Here is a 21,847-nt window from a genome sequence, read left to right on the forward strand (position 1 = left end):
ATCAAAGTACAGTAAAACCTCGTTAATTCGAAATCCCGGATAATTAGAAGGTTTTTTGCAGTCCTGTATTTTCCGATGTAAATTTGACCGGATAATTTGAATCAGCGGCCTAGGCCAACCCGGTTAATTCGAAGATTTGGTGTGCTATGCGGCAATTCCCGGTCCCCACTACACCGCAAACCCGAAGAAACGACGGCCATTCAGAGCCGCAAGGTGATGCCACATAGCAATCGTGATTATTTATAGATGAAGCGCCCGACCCGTAGTACTGCTAGCACAAAAATCATTTTACGGTACGCCCTGCGCACCGCCGAAACGCGCGCCTGCAGAGGAGAAGACGTGCTTCACTGCAACACAGTGGGCATACCGGTTTTTGTAATGTGCTCTCGTCCCCTACTCTGCCCGCTCCTCACAGTCGCAGCGGCCAGAGCGTCAGCACGTGTTCCGTGCCGCTGCCACTGGCTGCCGTTTGCCTATTGTCTCTCCACGCCTGCGGCGACATGTGTGCGCGCAATGCTGGTCTGCGCCATTTCTTTGTGTGCGGTGGTTAGGGGTGTTGCAGCTAGCGTGGTTTTTTTTTTTTTTGAACTGTGCACGAGTGTTAGTGAGCTAAGATGCCAAAGTATAAGACTTTACAACACTGCAGCAGAAGTTCTGCTTGATCCAAGAAACGGGTAAGAATACGTGTTCCAAGACCGAGTTGGCTGAAAGGTACAGCCAACTCGGTCTTGAAACCCCATTAAATTATGGGGTTTCACGTGCCAAAACCACTTTCCAATTATGAGGCAGGCCGTAGTGGGGGACTCTGGAAATTTCGACCACCTGGGGTTCTTTAACGTGCACCTAAATCTAAGTACACGGGTGTTTTCGCATTTCGCCCCCATCGAAATACGGCCGCTATGGCCGGGATTTGATCCCGCGATCTCGTGCTCAGCAGCCCAACACCATAGCCACTGAGCAACCACGGCGGGACACAATATTGAATAACAAGTCGAAGGTACTGGAGGCCTACATATTCTTCAAAGCGGTTGCGAGCACGGGCTCCCATGTACCAAGATGTGGAATCAGCTTTACTTGGCTGGCTTCAGAAAGCAAACACAGCCCACTTTCCCGTCAATCGAACGATACTGCGGAAGGCCAACGACTTGGCTCTACAGCTTGGGCACAAAGAGTTCAAGTGTAGCAATGGATGGTTCAGCCGTTTTAAAGAGCGCAATAATTTCACCTTTGTAGCCGTCTGTGGCGAGAGCGGCAAATGCAAACGAAAGCGACGTTGACGACTGGAAGAAACACACGTTGGCTCTGTTGCTTAGCGAGTACGGTGCAGACGATGTGCACAACCTTGACGAGGCAGCCCTTTTTTACAAGATGCTGCCCACAAAAACGTTTGCAGCGAAGGACACCATGGTCAAGAATCGAAAGCAGGGCAAGGAAAGAATTACCGTTCTGTTCGGCGCGAACATGTGCGATAAGCACAAGCTGCCGCTACTCGTAGTTGGAAAGAGTGGGAAGCCTCGCTGCTTTAAAAATGCATGGCTGCCGCCAAGGGACGAGCTTATCTACTGGCACAAGCCTGGGTCACAGGTGCAGTATTTGAAGATTACGTTCGGCAGCTTGACCGCAAGTTCGCGGTCACAGGCACGAATGTAGTAGTACTCTTCGTTGTTGATAATTGCCCGGCACATGGTGACATCCCACACCTGAAAGCTATCAGGATGGTATTTCTTCCTCCAAACACCACGTCGATATCGCAGCCAATGGACCAAGGCGTCATTCACCACATGAGCAACATTTACCGCCACTACCTGGTCAAGCGCATGCTTCTTTGCTACGACAATGACATGGAGTACTCCATAGACCTCCTCGGGGCCATATGTCTTATTGTGTATGCATGGAAGCAAGTGGAACCCACTTTGATCATGCGATGTTTTGAGCACGCTGGCTTCTTGAAGGAAAGCACCGTCGATGCTGACTATTCTTGTGCACTTGAAGAAGAAGGATCCGAGTATTGCGATCGCATCAATGCACTCTGCGCAGAGGATAGCAAATCTGGTGCAGTCGGCTTCATCGAGTAGCTGAACTTTGAATATGCTCAACAAACGTGCTACTCAGACTTGGAGAGTGAAGCTACCGCTGATGCGACCATGTGCTCCCCGAGCATCCGCTCTCTGGGAAGTCACCGGGTCGCTGAATGTTATCCGCAGTTTTGTTGAGTGCCACGGTGGAAATTCTCAAATGCTGCATGTAGTTGGGCAACTAGAAAACATGACCTTTGGAGCCTCGAACTACAGGACGCGGCAAACCAGCATCTCTGAATACTTTAAGCAATCCAAAGATCGCCGAATAAAGGTAGTGCATTCCTGAAGTGTAATTTTTTGCCTGGGTTGCATTTTTTATCTGTTCCGTTAATTCGAAAACCCACTTAATTCGAATATTTTTTTGCGGTCCCAATGACTTCGAATTGAGGTTTTTACTGTACCAACCATCTCGACTTGGCCTTTGCACTTCAATTTCAATTTATTTATTTTTTATTTCCAGAATTACAAGTGTTCTGGTTGACACCAAAGGCTAAAGCTGTTGGAAAAACAGCTTGACTAGGCCGATGTTCCGTTACAAGGCATACATGGTGGCTGCATCAAAATCATAACATTGTTAGACACTCAGAATAAATTAATTACATAAATGCACAATAACAAGACCGAAAATAATGTAAAAACAGAGAAAAAACATATTTGATACATCAGGAAAATGGAGGTATGTGTGTAAGGGTAACTAACAAAGCTAACACAATTCGATCGGATATGGAGACTAGAAAATACAAACTAAAGATATATATATATATTTGATACACCAGAAGATAGAAATATATGTGTATGGGTTACAAGATCAGTAACACAGTTGTCTCTGAAAAATGATAAACAATCACTGATCACATGTTTACAAAATGCATTCGCAGTTCCTTGGATGAAGAAGTATATGTACCTTGATATTTATTTAAGATATATGGTAGATTATTTGTAATGACTGTAGGCTATATTTATTACGAAACCACGGAACGTACCACATATCACTATTTCTTGTATTGGAAGAATTGAATTTTAGTGTCAAAGATGAACTAGACACTAGGAAATTCTTGAAGGCAGTATTTGAGAAATAAAATGAATTTAGAAGGCGAGAAGTGTAGAAATATTCTATTTTTATAATTTTATGCTTTAAGAACGCTGGTCGCATTGTCTCCAGATAACCCATGTTGTCAATGTGCCGAATCATTTTCTTTTGCAAAGAAAGGATTTTCATAATATTCGTCTTTCCTGTAGTCGCCCACACAAAGCTACAGTAATTTAAATTGGAAGAAAATAAGGCATAATAAATGTTCAGTTTTGCTTTGGTTGGAAGAAGACGCCGACATTGAGACAGAACACCTATGATAGACATTTTTGTGCAGATATTTCAATATGTTTATCCCAAGTAAGGTGCGAAGAAAAAGTGATGCCTAATATTTTAGGTTTATCCACAATTTGCAGTTCTTTACCAGCACCCACTAAAGTTTCATTACTAGTAAGAAATTTTTTTTTTTTTCGTGAAATCACATTACTTTAGTTTTCGTAGGGTTTATTTTTAGGCAATTAGCGACTGACCATTCAGATAGCTTAGTGAGTAGATAATTACATTTTTCCATTAATTCTTGTGAATTCAGACCAGAAATAAGAAGATTGGTGTCATCGGCATACACGATAAATTTTACAGTTGTATCAATATTAGTAATGTTGTTAATGTAGAGGTTATAAAGCATAGGACCTTGTACACTCCCTTGTGGCATGCCATTTAGTAAAGGAACAAAACTTGACTTCTCGTATTTTATGCATACTGATTGTTTTTGATCAGTAAGGTAAAACTCAAATAATGCTAATGAAGTACCTCTAATGCCATTCTGTGATAATTTCCATAGCAAAATTTTATGATTTATACAATCGAACACCTTACTTAAATCAATGACTAGTGCCAATATGAAAAGATTTCTTTCTGTGTTTTATAGTACATGTTCCTTTAGTGTGAGCAAAGCAGTTTCTGTTGACTTGCCTTTACGAAAGCCGAACAGAGCACTAGATAGAATGTTTTGTCTTTCAAAAAAGTTTGACCAGCGAGAAAAAATAATCTTTTCTAATCCTTTGGAAAATACTGGAACGACTGAGATGGGTCTGTAATTTGACACATCGTTTCTGTTGCCTCCCTTAAAAAGTACAGCTACCCTACTCATTTTCAGCTTTTCTGGAAACACCCCAGACTGTAAAGCTAGATTAAAGATATGCATTAAAGCTGGAGTGATGTATTCTAAAACATACTTTATAGGTTTTATTTGGATATCATCAATGTCAAGAGCTTTGCTATTTTTAAGGTTCATAATAATGCTAAATACGGCAGATTCACTAGTGGGATTTAAAAATAAGCTGTTCGAAACGGAATGAAACGACGACGTATCAGGCCGAGTTTGCTGTGGCACGGTTATACTTGCAAAGAACTTATTGAAATGGTTTGCAAGCGCTAAACCTGAAATATAATTTTTATTATAGATTATCTTGTCTGGTGAGGTAGAACGCTTTTCGCAGCCAAGAACCTTATTGATAATTCTCCACAAGGTTTCAGGATGTTTACCAGTGGCGTCTGCAAACAGATGCTCATGATAAGCATTCTTAGTGCATCTAAGTTCTGTATTTAGTTTCTTTCTGTGCTTCTTAAACAGTGTTAGCGTTTCAGGCGAGCGTGTAGTAAGAGATCTATGGTAAGTTTATCTTTGTGTTTTATCATTTTAAAAAGTTTTTGTGTAATCCAGGGTTTTCTTATCTTTTTGGTTTGCTTAATCATTTTGAAAGGAAAAGGTGTGCTGTAGATTTGTATAAACGCTGAAATAAACTTGGAATAGGCGACATTTACATCACTTATTTCGTATAGGAAAGGCCAGTCATAATTGCAAACCCTGCGTTTAAAAAGATTCACATTTCTATTAGTTATATATTGTATAGCAAAAACATTTGACTCTGAACAAATTTCTCTCACATTGATGTGATATGTCATAAACACAGGACAATGATCACTGACGTCGGACGTTACTGTTCCAGTATGCTCTACGACAGTGTCGATATTCGTGATAAGAATGTCAAGACATGCAGACGAAGACAACGTAACACGAGTTGGTGTGTTAATTAGGTTGACAAATTCCGCACAGCTAAGTCTATTAGTAAAATCCAGTGTGGCAGCAGTATCTTCAAGAAAACTTACGTTAGAGTCTCCCTGCAGACAAGTCGAAATTCGTTAGCAGAAACATATTCCAGTGAATTATCAAAGAAATTTAGAAAGCCAAATATATTTCCATTTGGTGGGCAATATACGACCGAAATTATACCGGAGTAATGTTTAAGCATTAAAATTTTATAGTCTTTGGTTGTTTTACAAAATTCTGATACTTCTTCACAGTTCCATCCCGACGAGACATAGTTTGCTACACCCCCCACCCCCCCCCGACTATCAGTTCAATTAAAAACGTAATCAGCACAGCCGTCAAGGTACAGCCGAGCATTGCTGTCATGATACCATGTTTCGGTTAGCATAATGATATCGAACTTAAAAGAAAACAGATAAAAAAATTACGAATAATTTCTTGTTTGTTGACTGCAGATCAAGCATTTAAGAGTAGAATGGAAATGCTAGAGTTAGATTGTAATTGTAAACGATGCGGTAAGATGAAATCATGATATTTCATGGCGATTTTTAGTGAGCGTTCCCAGTCACGTCAGAAACAGTAGACGTAATCCTAGCAAGATCATGTTCTTCCGATATTTGCACAGCATCAGATGTATCACTTTCCCCTGCATAGATTTTCCTGTTGCTGGTCCACACAGATTTCCATTTATGCTCATATTTCCTTTTCACTGCCATGCCAACAGCCTCTTTAGCGCTGGGCACAAAAGTTCGTTCACGTAAACGGGGCATGTAGATTCTAATCCTGGGTCTCTGTTCGTGATTCTCGTTTTCTTTGCTTTTTTTCAAGGTGGCGTCATGTTAAGCTCTAGATTTAAACTGAACGACAATGTTTGTTTTATCCGGGTTGCGTGTTGGAACACGGTGACAACACTCAACGTCAGATGAACTGATTGGCACATGGATTGCAGTGCCTATATCAGACAAAATAGTAGCAAGGTCCTCATTTTCTTTCTTTAAATGCCCTGTATTTCCATATTAGCATTGTGTGAGTACTGCTCTGAATGTGTAAGTCACCTTTCAAGTTCAGCTGCTTTTTCCAGAGCAGCACATTTAGCACGCAGTTCATCATTTTCCTTTGCCTTACTTGCATTCTTTGAGAGCTCAGAATCGAGCTTTTGTCTCATTTTTTCAACTGACTCATGCAAAAAGTCAATACTCTATTTACTCATTTGGCATTGCTCATTTTGCACCTCCTGGATCTCGTTCCTGAGGTCCCGTTCTGATGCATCTTTAAATGTTTTGAATTCTTGTTAATTTCTTTGAGCAATTCAGCTCTTATCCCTTTCTTCAGCTTTGCAAGTTCCTTAGCCATATCGGCAATCGTAACGTACGTCAACTGATGCACGAATCAAGCAAATACACACTCAAACTTGGCAGTGGCAACGAAACTGTATGAATAGAAACGCAAATGCATATGTACAATGGGCACTAACCTGTAGTAAAAACAAGTAGTAACCTTTAGTTGAGCGCCAAGCAGCGTGGTCACCACTGCCAAGTGAAAGGACAGGTGGCTGGCAGCCTGCTTTTATAGCAAAGGCGGTATTGCAAGATGCCGAGAGATTCCCTAGAGCTGATGATGGGCACCACACCTCTTGGTGGCAGCCAGTCCAAAAGTTACGCCTTCCATGCTTTCGCTGACCACGGCGATGCACGTGACGAAGACCGCTTCTTTCCAAAACATTGGAATGCAGCTCCAGCAGAAATGGCGATCTGTAGTAAAAAGAAGCAGTAACCTTTAGTTGAGCGCCAAGCAGCATGGTCACCACTGCCAAGTGAAAGGACGGGTGGCTGGCAGTCTGCTTTTATGGCAAAGGCGGTATCGCAAGATGCCGAGAGATTCCCTATAGCAGATGATTGGCACTACGCCTCCTGCTGGCAGCCAGTCCAAAAGCTACGTCTTCCGTGCTTTCGCTGACCACGGCGACGCACGTGACGAAGACCGCTTCTTTCCAAAACGTCGGAATGCAGCTCCAGCAGAAATGGCGATCTGTAGTAAAAAGAAGCAGTAACCTTTAGTTGAGCGCCAAGCAGCATGGTCACCACTGCCAAGTGAAAGGACGGGTGGCTGGCAGTCTGCTTTTATGGCAAAGGCGGTATCGCAAGATGCCGAGAGATTCCCTATAGCAGATGATTGGCACTATGCCTCCTGGTGGCAGCCAGTCCAAAAGCTACGTCTTCCGTGCTTTCGCTGACCACGGCGACGCACGTGACGAAGACCGCTTCTTTCCAAAACGCCGGAATGCAGCTCCAACAGAAATGGTGATCTGTAGTAAAAAGTAGTAGTAACCTTTAGTAGAGCGCCAAGCAGCGTAGTAACCACTGCCAAGAGGTGACACCACTGCCGTAGATTACCTCCGAGATACGGCACAGGGCACATGTATGGACAGCCATGTGCAGCCACGGCAAGGGCAGAGGAGGAGACGTGCACACAAAGGGATAAGGGAAGACAGGCGCTTGTCTCCTGTAATACTCCCCCCCCCCCCCTGGCTCTAGCATGTGCTTGATCACATTTCCGCGTGTTCAACTCCTCCTCCACTCCCCGCGGCCTCCCTCTGAAAGTTTTTATGAATGCAACAAATGGCGCAGCAGTTTCCTGCATACCATGTCCTATTGCGGATGCTTCGATGGCTCGCTCAAACATTTCATGTGGAAGGATGCTTGCAAATAACTTTTGTCAAATGTTTTAAACAGGTTTACCAGCCATACAGACTCTAACTACATGCTTGAAATGTCCGAAAACTCCATTAAATCGAAACCATGTTACGAAATTACGTTGTTAAACCGTGCCAAAAATAAAGGCCGACGATTATGTTTCTTGGTAATGGGATCTTTGAGCGCAGCTGCCGCCTTATTTCAACAATAGGCAACTACATACAGAACACGCAGTGCCAAACGGAGGCGATTCTGTGTTTCGGATCGGGCAGCGCACACCACAATCCGCCGCTATCAACCCGGCGCTCCGGTGATGCGCCTATGTGCCACCTTATAGTGGGTCACCACAGCAAAGCGGGGGGGGGAGAGGGGGCAGATTAGCAATTATTATGTTTCTTCTGAGGTGGGACGAGGTAACGGATGGAGAACAGGGGTATTGAGTAGAGGTCACACACTCATTCACTCACAGACAGGCCTCAATGTGACCGCACAAGGTTGGGGTGGGAAGTAGAAGTAAGGGGACAAAACACTATAACTGTCTTTCGAGTCACCGCAACGGCACTGTGCCAGGTAAGGGGAGGTATAGGGCAAGAGTGGAGGCGGGAGGACAGCCAGGCGCAAGCATTGCCAGAGGCGACAAATGCCACTGAGGAACGCGTCCCGCAAACGGGGAAGCGAGAGACACAGCTGAGTGCCGTACAGCCACGTGATGCAGAGACGGAGGAGTGGAGAACTATAGACCACGCGCGAGGCAGCAAGGAGCGCCCGCAGCCGGCACCGCGGCAGTGCCACGACAGCGGGAGAAAGGAAGGCGAGGGCAGAGTGGACGGTAGCGGCGAGAGTCACCGCAATGGCGCTGCGCGGAGGAAGGGGGCGAGAGGATAGGCGGGAACAGGTGATCTGACTTTGGAGGACAAGGGGAGAGCAAGACTCAAGCCGCGCACGAGAGGTGGCAGCAGGAGCGCGTGCAGCTAGAGCAGTGCGCGGATGATGATTTTGGTTACAGCGAGGCCGACGGCGACGCGAAACGTGGGAACGAGCGCCAAAGAGCTGCGCTTTAAACACACACACACACACACACACGCACACACAGTTTTCAATGGAACTACGATAGGGAAAGGAAAATAGCTTGCTACATTGCAAATTTAGTTTAATCAAGGTTTGACTGTATACACTGCAACTCCACATGTGCTTGCAAGGCAACAAAAGACCATGACAAGGGATCATGGTTAGATCAGTTAATACGGAATAAACAAAAGAAAATGGAATGGAATTACAAAACAATCAGCAGCAGTGTGCTGGTTGACAATCACTGATTTGCGTAACCTAAGAGGTCTGCTTTTTAAAGTTGATTTTATGTCGCCTAAAAGTTATTTTATTTTCTTGGAATAAGTCACTCCGAAGAATTTAAAATCTGCGATAGAAAATATGACCTGCATGGGGGGGGGGGAATGCCTTTGTTGAAAAAATTTACCCTCAACAGGTTAAAGAATTACGTGCACAGTGACGTGCCTATCCATCCATCCATACATACATACATACATACATACAATGCACCTAAAAACCAGCATCTGTGGTCAGACAGTGCTTTTTTTGCTCCATGGTGCACCACTTAGTGCTTTGCACAAGGGTAATGCACTCTACATGTGTAAGGTAAACACAATTTCAAGTGGCATAAATTAATGAAAATCGTCTGCATACAAAGCATTCTATTATTAGTTCAATTAAAAAAACCTCCACCCCCCAATCGTTCCGTTACAGGAACTGACCTGCACATAATGTCTCATCAGCTAGCACTCATCAAGCAGTCACAATGCTGTCCTGCTATGTTTCAGTCACAGTAAAATGCAAGCAATTTTTTTTCTGTAAGCTTCCGCTTCATGTAACATGTCTAATGACACCATTTTACAATGGTTACAAATGACAAGAGTTACACTTGTTTATCTTGCACAAACATGACAGATGGCAAATGTGAGTGTCAAACATGCAGAGAAGCTCATTTTAGGAACCAGTTACTTGGCATCAAAAAACTAGGAAGGAAAAAACTATGCTATAGAACTCCTTCCGCTGACATGCTGTTTTATAAATATGATGCAGAAGAGCGAGACAAAACATATAAAACAAGATGATTTCATCCTTGTCTCTCTGTCAATGGCTCGAAACGAATAAAGAGAGAGAGAGAGAGAGAGAGAGAGAGAGAGAGGGGGGGGGTGAGGAAGAAAAAGAATGCCTTCCTAACATTTGACTAATTCAAACAAGAAAGCAGCCAGAAGAGGCCTATCTTGACTGCTTTCTTGCTTTTTTATATGGAAGAGGACAGACCTTGAATCAAAAAACAAAAACAGCTGCTCTTTATTTTGCACATAGTATACTGGCTGTTTTAATGAAGACATAGTGGTTCCTAAACAGAGCCAGTAGAGATAAAAAGATAATCTTACAACACCTTACTAGTGACCCAGTGTATAAGAAATTAACTAAGGTTTGCTAGTGCCTTATTAATCAAAGGTACACTAAAGGGCAACATTAAAACATTTAAACTGGTAATATTCTTTCAAAACTACTGTACTTACCTGTGTGATGACATCTGCACTTCTAAACTCTTTACAGGGTGTGGACCTTACATGAGGCAGGCTTATGGCTACTCAGTGAAGCTTCAAACTGCACTCAAGCGCTACAAAGAATAATGCAATCACTGGAGGAGGCTGACAGTTAATATTTTCATTCAGTTGTCATCACTTCCACTGCCCTTGTTGTTTATTCAGCTCGCTTCATCAGCAACCTCACAAAGCTGGTCATCCTCCGTGCTGTCCAATCTGTTTGAGACTCAAGTCACCTTCAAGCTCTTGACAACGGTCTCAAATGAAACTGCATGCATATGCAGTCACCTGGAGCTTGAAGGAGTACTGACACAAAAGTTCCCCCCTTCTCCACTTTTTTTAGGTATCTATCAACTCCATTCATCATCATCATCATCAGCCTAGTTACGCCCACTGCAGGGCAAAGGCCTCTCCCATACTTCTCCAACTACCCCGGTCATGTACTAATTGTGGCCATGTTGTCCCTGCAAACGTCTTAATGTCATCCGCCCACCTAACTTTCTGCCACCCCCTGCTACGCTTCCCTTCCCTTGGAATCCAGTCCGTAACCCTTAGTGACCATCGGTTAACTTCCCTCCTCATTACATGGCCGGCCCATGCCCATTTCTTTTTCTTGATTTCAACTAAGATGTCGTTTACCCGCGTTTGTTGCCTCACCCAATCTGCTCTTTTCTTATCCCTTAACGTTACACCCATCATTCTTCTTTCCATAGCTCGTTGCGTCGTCCTCAATTTCAGCAGAACCCTTTTCGTAAGCCTCCAGGTTTCTGCCCCATATATGAGTACTGGTAACACACAGCTGTTATACACTTTCCTTTTGAGGGATAGTGGCAACCTGCTGTTCATGATTTGAGAATGCCTGCCAAACGCACCCCAGCGCATTCTTATTCTTCTGGTTATTTCAGTCTCATGATCCGGATCCGTGGTCACTACCTGCCCTAAGTAGATGTATTCCCTTACCACTTCCAGTGCTTCGCTACCTATCGTAAACTGCTGTTCTCTTCCGAGACTGTTAAACATTACTTTAGTTTTCTGCAGATTAATTTTCAGACCCACCCTTCTGCTTTGCCTCTCCAGGTCAGTGAGCATGCATTGCAATTGGTCTCCTGAGTTACTAAGCAAGGCAATATCATCAGCGAATCGCAAGTTGCTAAGGTATTCTCCATCAACTTTTATCCCCAATTCTTCCCACTCCAGGCCTCTGAATACCTCCTGTAAACATGCTGTGAATAGCATTGGAGAGATCGTATCTCCCAGTCTGACGCCTTTCTTTATAGGGATTTTGTTGCTTTCTTTGTGGAGGACTACGGTGGCTGTGGAGCCGCTATAGATATCTTCCAGTATTTATACATATGGCTCATCTACACCCTGATTCCGTAATGCCTCCATGACTGCTGAGGTTTCGACTGAATCAAACGCTTTCTCCTAATCAATGAAAGCTATAAGGGTTGGTTATATTCTGCACATTTCTCTATCACTTGATTGATAGTGTGAATATGGTCTATTGTTGAGTAGCCTTTACGGAATCCTGCCTGGTCCTTTGGTTGACAGAAGTCTAAGGTGTTCCTGATTCTATTTGCGATCACCTTAGTAAATACTTTGTAGGCAACGGACAGTAAGCTGATCGGTCTATAATTTTTCAAGTCTTTGGCGTCCCCTTTCTTATGGATTAGGATTACGTTAGCGTTCTTCCAAGATTCCGGTACGCTCGAGGTTATGAGGCATTGCGTATACAGGGTGGCCAGTTTCTCTAGAACAATCTGACCATCATCCTTCAACAAATCTGTTACCTGATCCTCCCCAGCTGCCTTCCCCCTTTGCATAGCTCCTAAGGCTTTCTTTACTTCTTCTGGCGTTACCTGAGGGATTTCGAATTCCTCTAGGCTATTCTCTCTTCCACTATTGTTGTAGGTGCCACTGGTACTGTATAAATCTCTATAGAACTCCTCAGCCACTTGAACTATCTCATCCATATTAGTAACGATATTGCCGGCTTTGTCTCTTAACGCACACATCTGATTCTTGCCTATTCCTAGTTTCTTCTTCACTGTTTTTAGGCTTCCTCCATTCCTGAGAGCCTGTTCAATTATATCCATATTATAGTTCCTGATGTCCGCTGTCTTACGCTTGTTGATTAACTTAGAAAGTTCTGCCAGTTCTATTCTAGCTGTAGGGTTAGAGGCTTTCATACATTGGCGTTTCTTGATCAGATCTTTCGTCTGCTGCGATAGCTTACTGGTTTCCTGTCTAACGGCGTTACCACCAACTTCTAGTGCGCACTCGTTAATGATGCCCATGAGATTGTCGTTCATTGCTTCAACATTAAGGTCCTCTTCCTGAGTTAAAGCCGAATACCTGTTCTGTAGCTTGATCCGGAATTCCTCTAGTTTCCCTCTTACTGCTAACTCATTGATTGGCTTCTTGTGTACCAGTTTCCTCCGTTCCCTCCTCAAGTCTAGGCTAATTCGAGTTCTTACCATCCTATGGTCATTGCAGCGTACCTTGCCGAGCACGTCTACATCTTGTATGATGCCAGGGTTCGTGCAGAGTATGAAGTCGATTTCATTTCTAGTCTCACCATTCGGGCTCCTCCACGCCCACTTTCAACTAACCCGCTTGCGGAAAAAGGTATGCATTATCCGCATATTATTCTGTTCTGCAAACTCTTCTAATATCTCTACTCTGCTATTCCTAGAGCCTATGCCATGTTCCCCCACTGACTTGTCTCCAGCCTGCTTCTTGCCTACCCTGTCATTGAAGTCGCCCATCAGTATAGTGTATTTTGTTTTGACTTTACCCATCGCGGATTCCTGATTCCCGATTCCATCGCCTGATTGCCGTGTTATAGTTTGTTAACGAAGCTTTCCCTGAAGTCTAAATATTTTAAGGCAGTTTGTCGTGTGCGTATCATGGCCACGCACGCTTATATCGCCTTCCGTTTCTCTACCACGGTTGCGCTTTAAAACCACGGCGCTGCAAGTTTGCTTCAGAGACTTTCCTTTCCTTCCTTCTTCTCCGCCCTTAAAATGGCTCTCTTAACTACTACACGCAGAGACAAAGCAACAGCGCGCACATTAGATCCCATAGATGAGATGAATATTTACAATTATTATTAGGGTTACAATTATATTCGAGTGCTGATTGCTGTGCTACCGTTTGTTAACGAAGCTTTCCCTCAAGTCTAAAAATTTTAAGGCAGTTTGTCGTGTGCGTATCATGGCCACGCATGCTTATATCGCCTTCAGTTTCCCTACCACGGTTGCGCTTTAAAACCACGGCGCTGCAATTTTGCTTTCCTTTCCTTCCTTCTTCTCCGCCCTTAAACTGGCTCTTTTAACTACTACACGCAGAGACAAAGCAACAGCACGCACATGCGATCCCATAGATTAGATGAATACATATATATATATATAGAAAATTATCAGTCATAGCTCTCGTAGTATAGCCTTCTGGGCCGTTTCCTTTTTTTCTTTTTTTTCTTTGAAAGTAGTCCTATTAGGGTTATTATAATTACACGAAGGTATTTCGCCCTCGTCAGCAGCAGTCCTTGAGATAGCTATTCTGGCGGCTAGCTTTTCACGCTATGCGTGCCGCCCTCGCACCTGTTTAAGCTTTTCCTAGACGCTAGAGTTATACTATGTCCGTGCAACCTTGAGCGATCGGAAAGCGCGTTTTCCCCTCTTGGCCGGCGGAGAAGGGAGGCTTCGTTCCAGCCGCGGAGCCCTCCACATCTCAGTAAGGTGTCTGGTGGTGGTCTCGTGCGGACGATGCCCTCTCGGTGAGCGCATATTTCCCCCCTCATCTTTTAAGAGGTTCAATACTTACAAGCATTTGTCTCGCAAACCATATTTATTTCAAGGGAATTTTTCATGTCTCAATAATTTCTCTCGTCGTATTTGAGTGCTGATTGCCGTGTTATAGTTAGTTAACGAAGCTTTCCTTCAAGTCTAAATATTTTAGGGCAGTTTTCCTAGTCTCTAAAGCCGCTCGAGTTCACTCTTCTCCTCGGGCGGCCATTTTTCCAAGAAATTATGCCTTCCAACCACTCGGAATCTGCAAAAATCGACTGTCGCGGACAACATCAGTCCTTTTCCACGTAAGTATGAGGCTCGGAGCAGGAGCTATGGCGCTTGAAAGTAACCTGTGGCCTGACGAACCAACCGATTGAGCTATCTTTCTGGGCAACATTCAAGGGTCACGAGTTCAAATCACATGTTATGTTCCTTTTTTCCCCCCTTTTTTCCTTTTTTTTCTTTCTTTTTATTGTCTTTTCCTTCATTTTATCACGGTACGGAAACCCTCCTAAAAAAAAAAATTATACATATCCTCAATTATGTATGGTCACACATGTGCAGGTCATAAATACCAGGTTCTCTAGCCGAGTGCCACCCGTGCGGTATAACCGAGCTCAGATTGGTCCACCTTGACTGATCAAATAGGGCACCACTGTAGGTTAAATGAGGCGTACAACTCCTGCGGGACCTGCCGTGGTTGCTCAGTGGTTATGGTGTTAGACTGCTGAGCACGAGGTTGCGGGATCGGATCCCGGCCACGGCGGCCGCATTTCGATGGGGGCGAAATGCGAAAACACCCGTGTACTTAGAATTAGGTGCACGTTAAAGAACCCCAGGTGGTCGAAATTTCCGGAGACCTCCACTACGGCGTGCCTCATAATCAGAAAGTGGTTTTGTCACGTAAAACCCCATAATTTAATTGTTTAATTTAACTCCTGGGGAGACGGTAGAGTATCCGTCTCCCGTACAAGAGGACCGTGATTCAAATCCTGGTGCCGCGCAATTCTCCACCGGAAAATACACACACACACAAAAAAAAAAACGTGTGTTGAGAAAATTGCACAAACAGGCCTGGAGTGCGGCCTGATCCCGGTGACCAGAACCGGTAACGCACTCTCTCACCAGAGCAGGATTAGCCACCCGGGTGCAGTACTTGGCCACAACCTCCTATATGAATACAACAATCAACTCCATTACTTTAGTACAAATCCTCCATGACTCCAGAGTACCACAAATAACTACCTAATTACAGCACCTTTCATACGACCTGTTCGAAACATGCACCAAATGTAGCAAACACGAAAAGGCTCATCCTGTCACAAAAACTAGAGGTCGCGGTTATGTGGTATCACTAACAAGAGCACGCCAACCAGCCTGGTGCGATGGTTGAAGGACATACAGTAATTATGTTGCCAAAAGCTGCCAAACTGGATCTTCCAATTATTGGCTTCTACAGGAAACACAGGAGCACATACCCTCCCATCTTGTCCTGTTGAGTGCTGAATGGGCTCAGCTGTTGGGCAGCACAGTCTTAATAGAGTGTGTGTGTGTGTGTATGTGTGTTTGTGCATATGTGTGCCTGCATGTGTGTGAACTGGTCTAATTAAAAGGTAATGTAATTAATTACATGTTGCGCTCTTCTGGAATTGAGGCTCTAAAGAGTAATTACTGAGCTATCTGATAAAGCAACAAAGACGAGACAACATTTTGTTAGCACCCCTTTGAAGGCCGCAGTACAGTAGAACTGTGTTGATCCAATCCTGTTATGTACGATTTCCCGGCACCAACGCTCGTGATCGAGAGCACAAATAATGAACAAATACAACTACACTTTTTTTCTGGTTCACACATTCTCAGAAAACAAGATCTTCTGGCATCATTGTTCAGCACATCGCCAAACTGCGATGGTATGACACATTTTGTAGCCGCTACATCCCATGCAAACAAGAAGGAGTGAGGCGCTCACCATGAAGAACAGTAGCTGCCCGCCACAGCGGCTTCCCTACAATACTCGCCCACACATCTCAAGTGTAAACACCGGCGCACACTTAGCTTCCTACTCCGGTACCAGCAAATCTTCTGGGTTGTTGCATGCTGCATTCACAGCTATTGCTGCCAACCCTATTGCGATAAGCATCTTCGTATATCTGTTTCACAGCACATGGGGCGAAGTGCTGTTGTGAGCATACTGCATGCTTTTAATAGGCGATAACCCAAACATGCCACCAGCTTGACACGAGCTGGCGTCTCATGCCGCAACGTTCTAGCACCAAGGGGGCATGTCAAAACTTCCAGCAAAAATATCCTGCTCAATGTAGCTGCTGAGCCAGGCCAAATTCGAGCAGTGCAAATGAAAGCTTGCCCAAAGACACAAACGCGACATTCATTTAAGACTGCATGGGCCCCACCAGCTTGGCGCACGTCGGCGTCTTGTGCTGCATTGACTCACGCAACGCTTCGCATTATGTAGAGTCGAACTGCAGTTGAGTCTGTCAATTATTTTAGTGACTTCCAATCGTATGCCTCCTCGGTTAATATGCTTTTTCTTGCATTCTTTTCTAAAATGCATGGAGGTTCCACTGTATATAGCGTTGGGTCCTTCCCCATCGTCACTAGTGAAATGCGCCTGAAAGTATGATGCAGCTAAACAATGTGCCACAGCACAGCTGATATCGTTGAAGCACACTGGACCTATGTCGTGTGATCTGGTGATTACGTGATAATGATGATGATGCGTTGTCAACAGGGCTATTGCCATCTGGTAGTGGCTTGTGGAAATTAACCAGCACGCAGGTATGCACGTGACACTTAGTGCAACATTTTCTTTCCAATTTTCGTGCTCCAAAGTGGGGGCGCAGGCCTTGCACAGAGGTAGCCTTACATGAGTAATTAAATACAGTATTTTCAATTTTTCATGGAGAAAAGGCAGATTACGAGGGGAGCACAACCCTTTCACGGCAAACCTCTTATCAACATCGATTTCATGTCTTATTTTCATGGTTTCATGTGTTCATGTTTCATGTCAAGTTTTCAGATACTACCGTGACAGAACTGGCCATTTTTCCAGCAAGGCAGCATGATGGACACTGCGTTATTCCTAAAGGTGATCCTCAAGAATATGGCTCCAAGGAGAATACAAGGCAACAGTGGAGAGCTAAAAACTGTTCCGGCAGCACTTCTATGTACTGATTTTTTCTGTTTGCGACTACCACTTTAACTTCTGGGGGAAAATGATCTGCATCAAGAAGAGCTCGTAACTGTTGATAACCTTTTTATGCCTTGTTGACAACCGTGAGGCCTGTACCGTTACTTCACACTACAGCTGCATAAGTGACAAAAGAGAAAATTGAGCGAAGCCCAAACAAGGACAATGCTCAAGGAGTCCCTTCCCCTCCTCATGCACCACTTGCCGAGGATGGCTGCTCCAAAACCGACCCAGTGGGTGCCCATGCGATAGGAGCAAGGGGGCAGCCGGAGCTCGTGCAAGCGTCCTGCTGACAGGTCCATCCTCACGGGCCGCCGATCGGAGCCCAGGCGCAACTCCAGGTGCTCTACACTGCCAGTGTTCTGCTCGGCCACTAGGTGCACGGACTGCGGCATTCAGAGGAGACAGACTGTATTACAGCTCGAAGCACACCATTTAAAACCTGGTTTTGTGTATTCTACAATTTCGTGAGCCAATCCCAACTCCTCCAAAGTAGGCGATCACATCTGGTGTGTATGTTATCTCTGTCATTGCCTTTACATGCCTTATACCTGAATATGTGTCTAATGCCTTCGTGAGCTTGATCAAATGACACTCAATTAATGGCAGAAGCTAATTTTCAGAGGACTTTCGAAAAGGTGAGGCAGAGAATAGAGCTGAAATAGGCAAAGGCTTTAAGTGCATCGCAGCGAAGCACATGCAAGCACACATAAAAGCTTGGTTGACACATATTGCTAACACAGATGTAAGCCAAGAATGGACATCTGTGCATCACACACTACGACTGATGCACTGGTCAGAGATATGGGCCACTGTTCTTAAGTGTTCATGTGCGCCCTGAGCTACAAGTAACAAAGCAGCTTGGGGACTCGTCTTGCTGACATTGTAGGTTCATAATGTGCTTCGAATGTGCATCTCTCTGTTTTAACGTATACTGTTCCCATTTGGCACTGTCTCCAGAACTACCTCAATAGCAAATAATATGAAAATACATAATCTTTAGAAACAAGTTTCAAACATTCCAGATTTGGAGACAATGAGTGATGGCGTTATAGGATACAGCCAATTTTAGCAGAAAAACCCCTTCCAAATGTAAGCTGCAGAGTAAGAAATACTTGCCTCATGACGATGCCCAGCCAGCATCACGTCAGGTCTCAGTTCTTTCACTACCTGTGGATGTGTAAAAAAAGACAAAAAAAAACTTTTGAGAGTAGTATGCTAAGCCACAGAAGCCACAATACAACAGATGAGTGGTAGGTCAAAACAGACTGGCATCAGCATAAAACAAGTTCTGGCATGACATGACCTTGCAAATTAACTTTACATGACAGCGTGACGACCACGTTGAAATTGTAGCCTGAATGCGCTTTGTGGTTGCTGGCAACCAGATACAATACATTATGGCCGTGATTTCTGTGCAAGAATAACACCGTGGTACAATACCAGTGAAAGGGAAAAATTGGCATCCACCCGAATGGTAGCACGAAGCTACAAAGGAAACCAATACAGGTTTCTCAGAAAAAAAGGCCTTGCAGTTGAAGAAAAAAATCGCCCTAGTCCGGGACTTGAACCCGGGACCAATGCCTTTCCGGGGCAGTCATTCTACCATCTGAGCTAACCAGGAGGTTAGCCGATTGCAGAGTGAGGAGGAATTAATCGATAACTCAAGCAGTGGGACACTGAAATGGCACATCAGTTCTGTGGAATCCCGCAAGGACTGTTTGCATGCCAAAATGCAAACAGCAGTTCACGTGGTTGCACAATGTGAGATGTTCATGCAGATATGTCACAAGGATGAAGGTGATGTTTGATGTTTGTCGAGGGAAGAATGGTGAGGAGGGGTCTACGCAGAGAAAAATGCGAACCATGTAAATACATTTAAGGCTTTTATAACCCTTGTTTCAAAGTGGCACATACCCAGTGGCACATGTATGAGGTAGGGCAAATACTATAAAAAATAATAAGCAAATCAAAGAAGCCATTAAAAATCAGGCACTATTCCACTGAAAGGTCTGTGTGCTTCAGAGATACCTGCGAGCTGATATTATACTTACAGGTGTTATGCAGATTTATTGTTTGAAAATGCAGAGGCACGCTCACTAGCGCTACTTTGTTGGTCAAAACTCCATGCTATGCTGTGTGCCCCTGTTGATGTTACCCAAGATGTTCAACAACAAAAAAGTTATTAAGAAGACATAGTGTAAAATACAATTATAAGGCCTACAGTGTGTGTGTAAAAACTTTTATTGTCCCTAAGGGGTGACACCGGAGCTCCGGTACTGCTCGTAGGCGTCCAGGGAGCGCGATGTCACCCTAAGGGACAGGGGTTAGTAGACGAAGCGACTTGCTGCTTCGGTTGCCAGACAGACAATGTTGGCTTGTGCTGCCGGGTATTCGCTATAAAGCGCGGTCTCCCATGCTTCTTCGTCCTTGAATAAATTATATCCCGGGGAGTAGCTGCACTCCCGTAGGATATGTCTTAGAGTTCCTATTTTATTGCAGAATCTGCAGAATTGGTCCTCCGGATTTCCCGTTTGCGTGAGGTATCGCCATCTGGGAGACATGTGGTCCTTGGCTTGCAGGCGGCGCCAGGTGACTGCCTCTGTGGACGTGAGGGACCTATTCGGGAATGGATATTTCCGGCGTATTAATCTGTAGTGCTCTATGACCTCGTGGTAGGTCGTGAGCATCTCAACCTTAAAGTTAGGTTGAGGCCGTCCTCCCCCCCGGATAATGAGCGCTCAAGCGAGGGCGTTGGCGGCTTCGTTTCCTGGTATGTTGGAGTGAGCGGGGCACCAGGTTAGGGTGATCCCTCTGTCTAGGTTGCCTTTCGATATCATGCTGTACGCGTAGTCCGATATTTTTCCTTTGCAGAAATTTCTTACTGCCGATTTGCTGTCACTAATAATCACCCTCGTGTCTGTACTAACGCACGCTAGGGCGATCGCCACTTCCTATGCTGCCGTGGCGTCTACTCCACTTGTGTGTGTGTATACACACATAGACCATAGGTTTTATAATTGAATCTTACACCATGTTTTTAAAATCGTTTTTGCATTGAACAGCTTGGTTAATGTTAGTTGGGACACCCTACCAGGGGCGTAGCCAGGGGGGGGGGGGGGCTTATGGGGCTTCAGCTCCCCCCCCCCTTGAAATTTTTTCGTGCTGTCCATGCACCGCTGACCAAAGCGACCCCCGGCGCCGGAAATCACTCTAGATTTTGTCTAGAATGTCTTTTTGACGCTCGAAAAGACATTTAACCGCGAAGATTGCTTACTCGGGCTGGATTTCGTGGCAGCGCCCATACACCGGGAGTCACATAACGCCAAGCAGTCCCATCCAAGCACAAAGTTTCAAGGGCGCTTTGATGGTGAGCGGGCTCGCCGCGGCATCTCACTGAGGCTACGGAATCTATGGAGCGCATGGATATCAATTGCGAAACTTTATGGGTATAAATCTCATAAGCTCTTGATGTGAAAGGTGCATTGACATTTCCAAAGTTGTGCTTTAGATTTTCAATTGCAGAACTTGTGGGTTTAATGTTGTTATAAACATTTGACACCAAAGGTCTATTGACTTTTCTAAAGTCTTGCATCGGAACATACAACGAGACAAGCCAAATCAACACACTAGCAGACGAGTTGACAAAGCAGGCAGCGAGGTCTAATGAGACGAAGCGTTGGGGTGGTACATTTGTGCCGTCATGTCACATAAAAAAATATCAACATTTTTTTTAACCTACGCCAGAACATCCATGTCAAGACACTAAAGCCAGCCAAAGTAACTACGTTCTTATTTGTTTTTTCTACTTTGACTTTTATTTATTCTACGAAGCACGTCGTCGCGTGCGGCCGAGCAAGTGGCCATTGCCTTAGCCCTCCTGGACGACGGACATACCAATATCTTTAGCGACTCCAGGGCAGCCATCCGCGCCTTCAGCGTCGGCGCCGTGTGTAAGGAAGCCTGTCGCATCCTCGACGGCAAAAGCATCGTCACCCACACTCTCACGTGGTTCCCCGCTCACATGGGATCCATCATGGGAGGCCCCACAAACCTCAACGAGCTGGCCCACTCCAAGGCGCGAGGTCTCGCTTTCCGCGACCACGGAGAACTCCAACGCCGGCCCGCAGTGGTGGAGAACAGAGATCAACCGACCACATACAACGAAATTGCGCAGCACTTTTATCTCGACAGGAGAGACTTTCCCCTTCCACACAAGAAGTTAAATAGAGCGCAGGCATTGACCCTCAGATTATTGCAAACAGGCTCATATCCCAACCCGGCTTTATTCCACAAAATTTATCCCGACACCTATGCCACTAGTTCTTGCAGGCACTGCA

At 44.8% G+C, this 21,847-nt stretch overlaps 1 protein-coding gene across 1 annotated transcript in view; it reads right to left on the reverse strand.

Moving 5' to 3' along the window:
* LOC139051311 (uncharacterized) overlaps nt 1–21,847 on the reverse strand; it is a 138,263-nt gene that overhangs the window by 14,230 nt on the left and 102,186 nt on the right. The window contains exons 7-8 of the mRNA XM_070528317.1: nt 18,627–18,677; nt 17,713–17,893 (exon numbers count right to left, since the gene is read on the reverse strand). Coding sequence (XP_070384418.1) covers nt 17,713–17,893; nt 18,627–18,677 — 232 coding nt within the window. The remainder of the gene's footprint in view (nt 1–17,712; nt 17,894–18,626; nt 18,678–21,847) is intronic.

Source organism: Dermacentor albipictus, unplaced genomic scaffold (assembly GCF_038994185.2).
Source record: "Dermacentor albipictus isolate Rhodes 1998 colony unplaced genomic scaffold, USDA_Dalb.pri_finalv2 scaffold_11, whole genome shotgun sequence".
NCBI lineage: Eukaryota > Metazoa > Arthropoda > Arachnida > Ixodida > Ixodidae > Dermacentor > Dermacentor albipictus.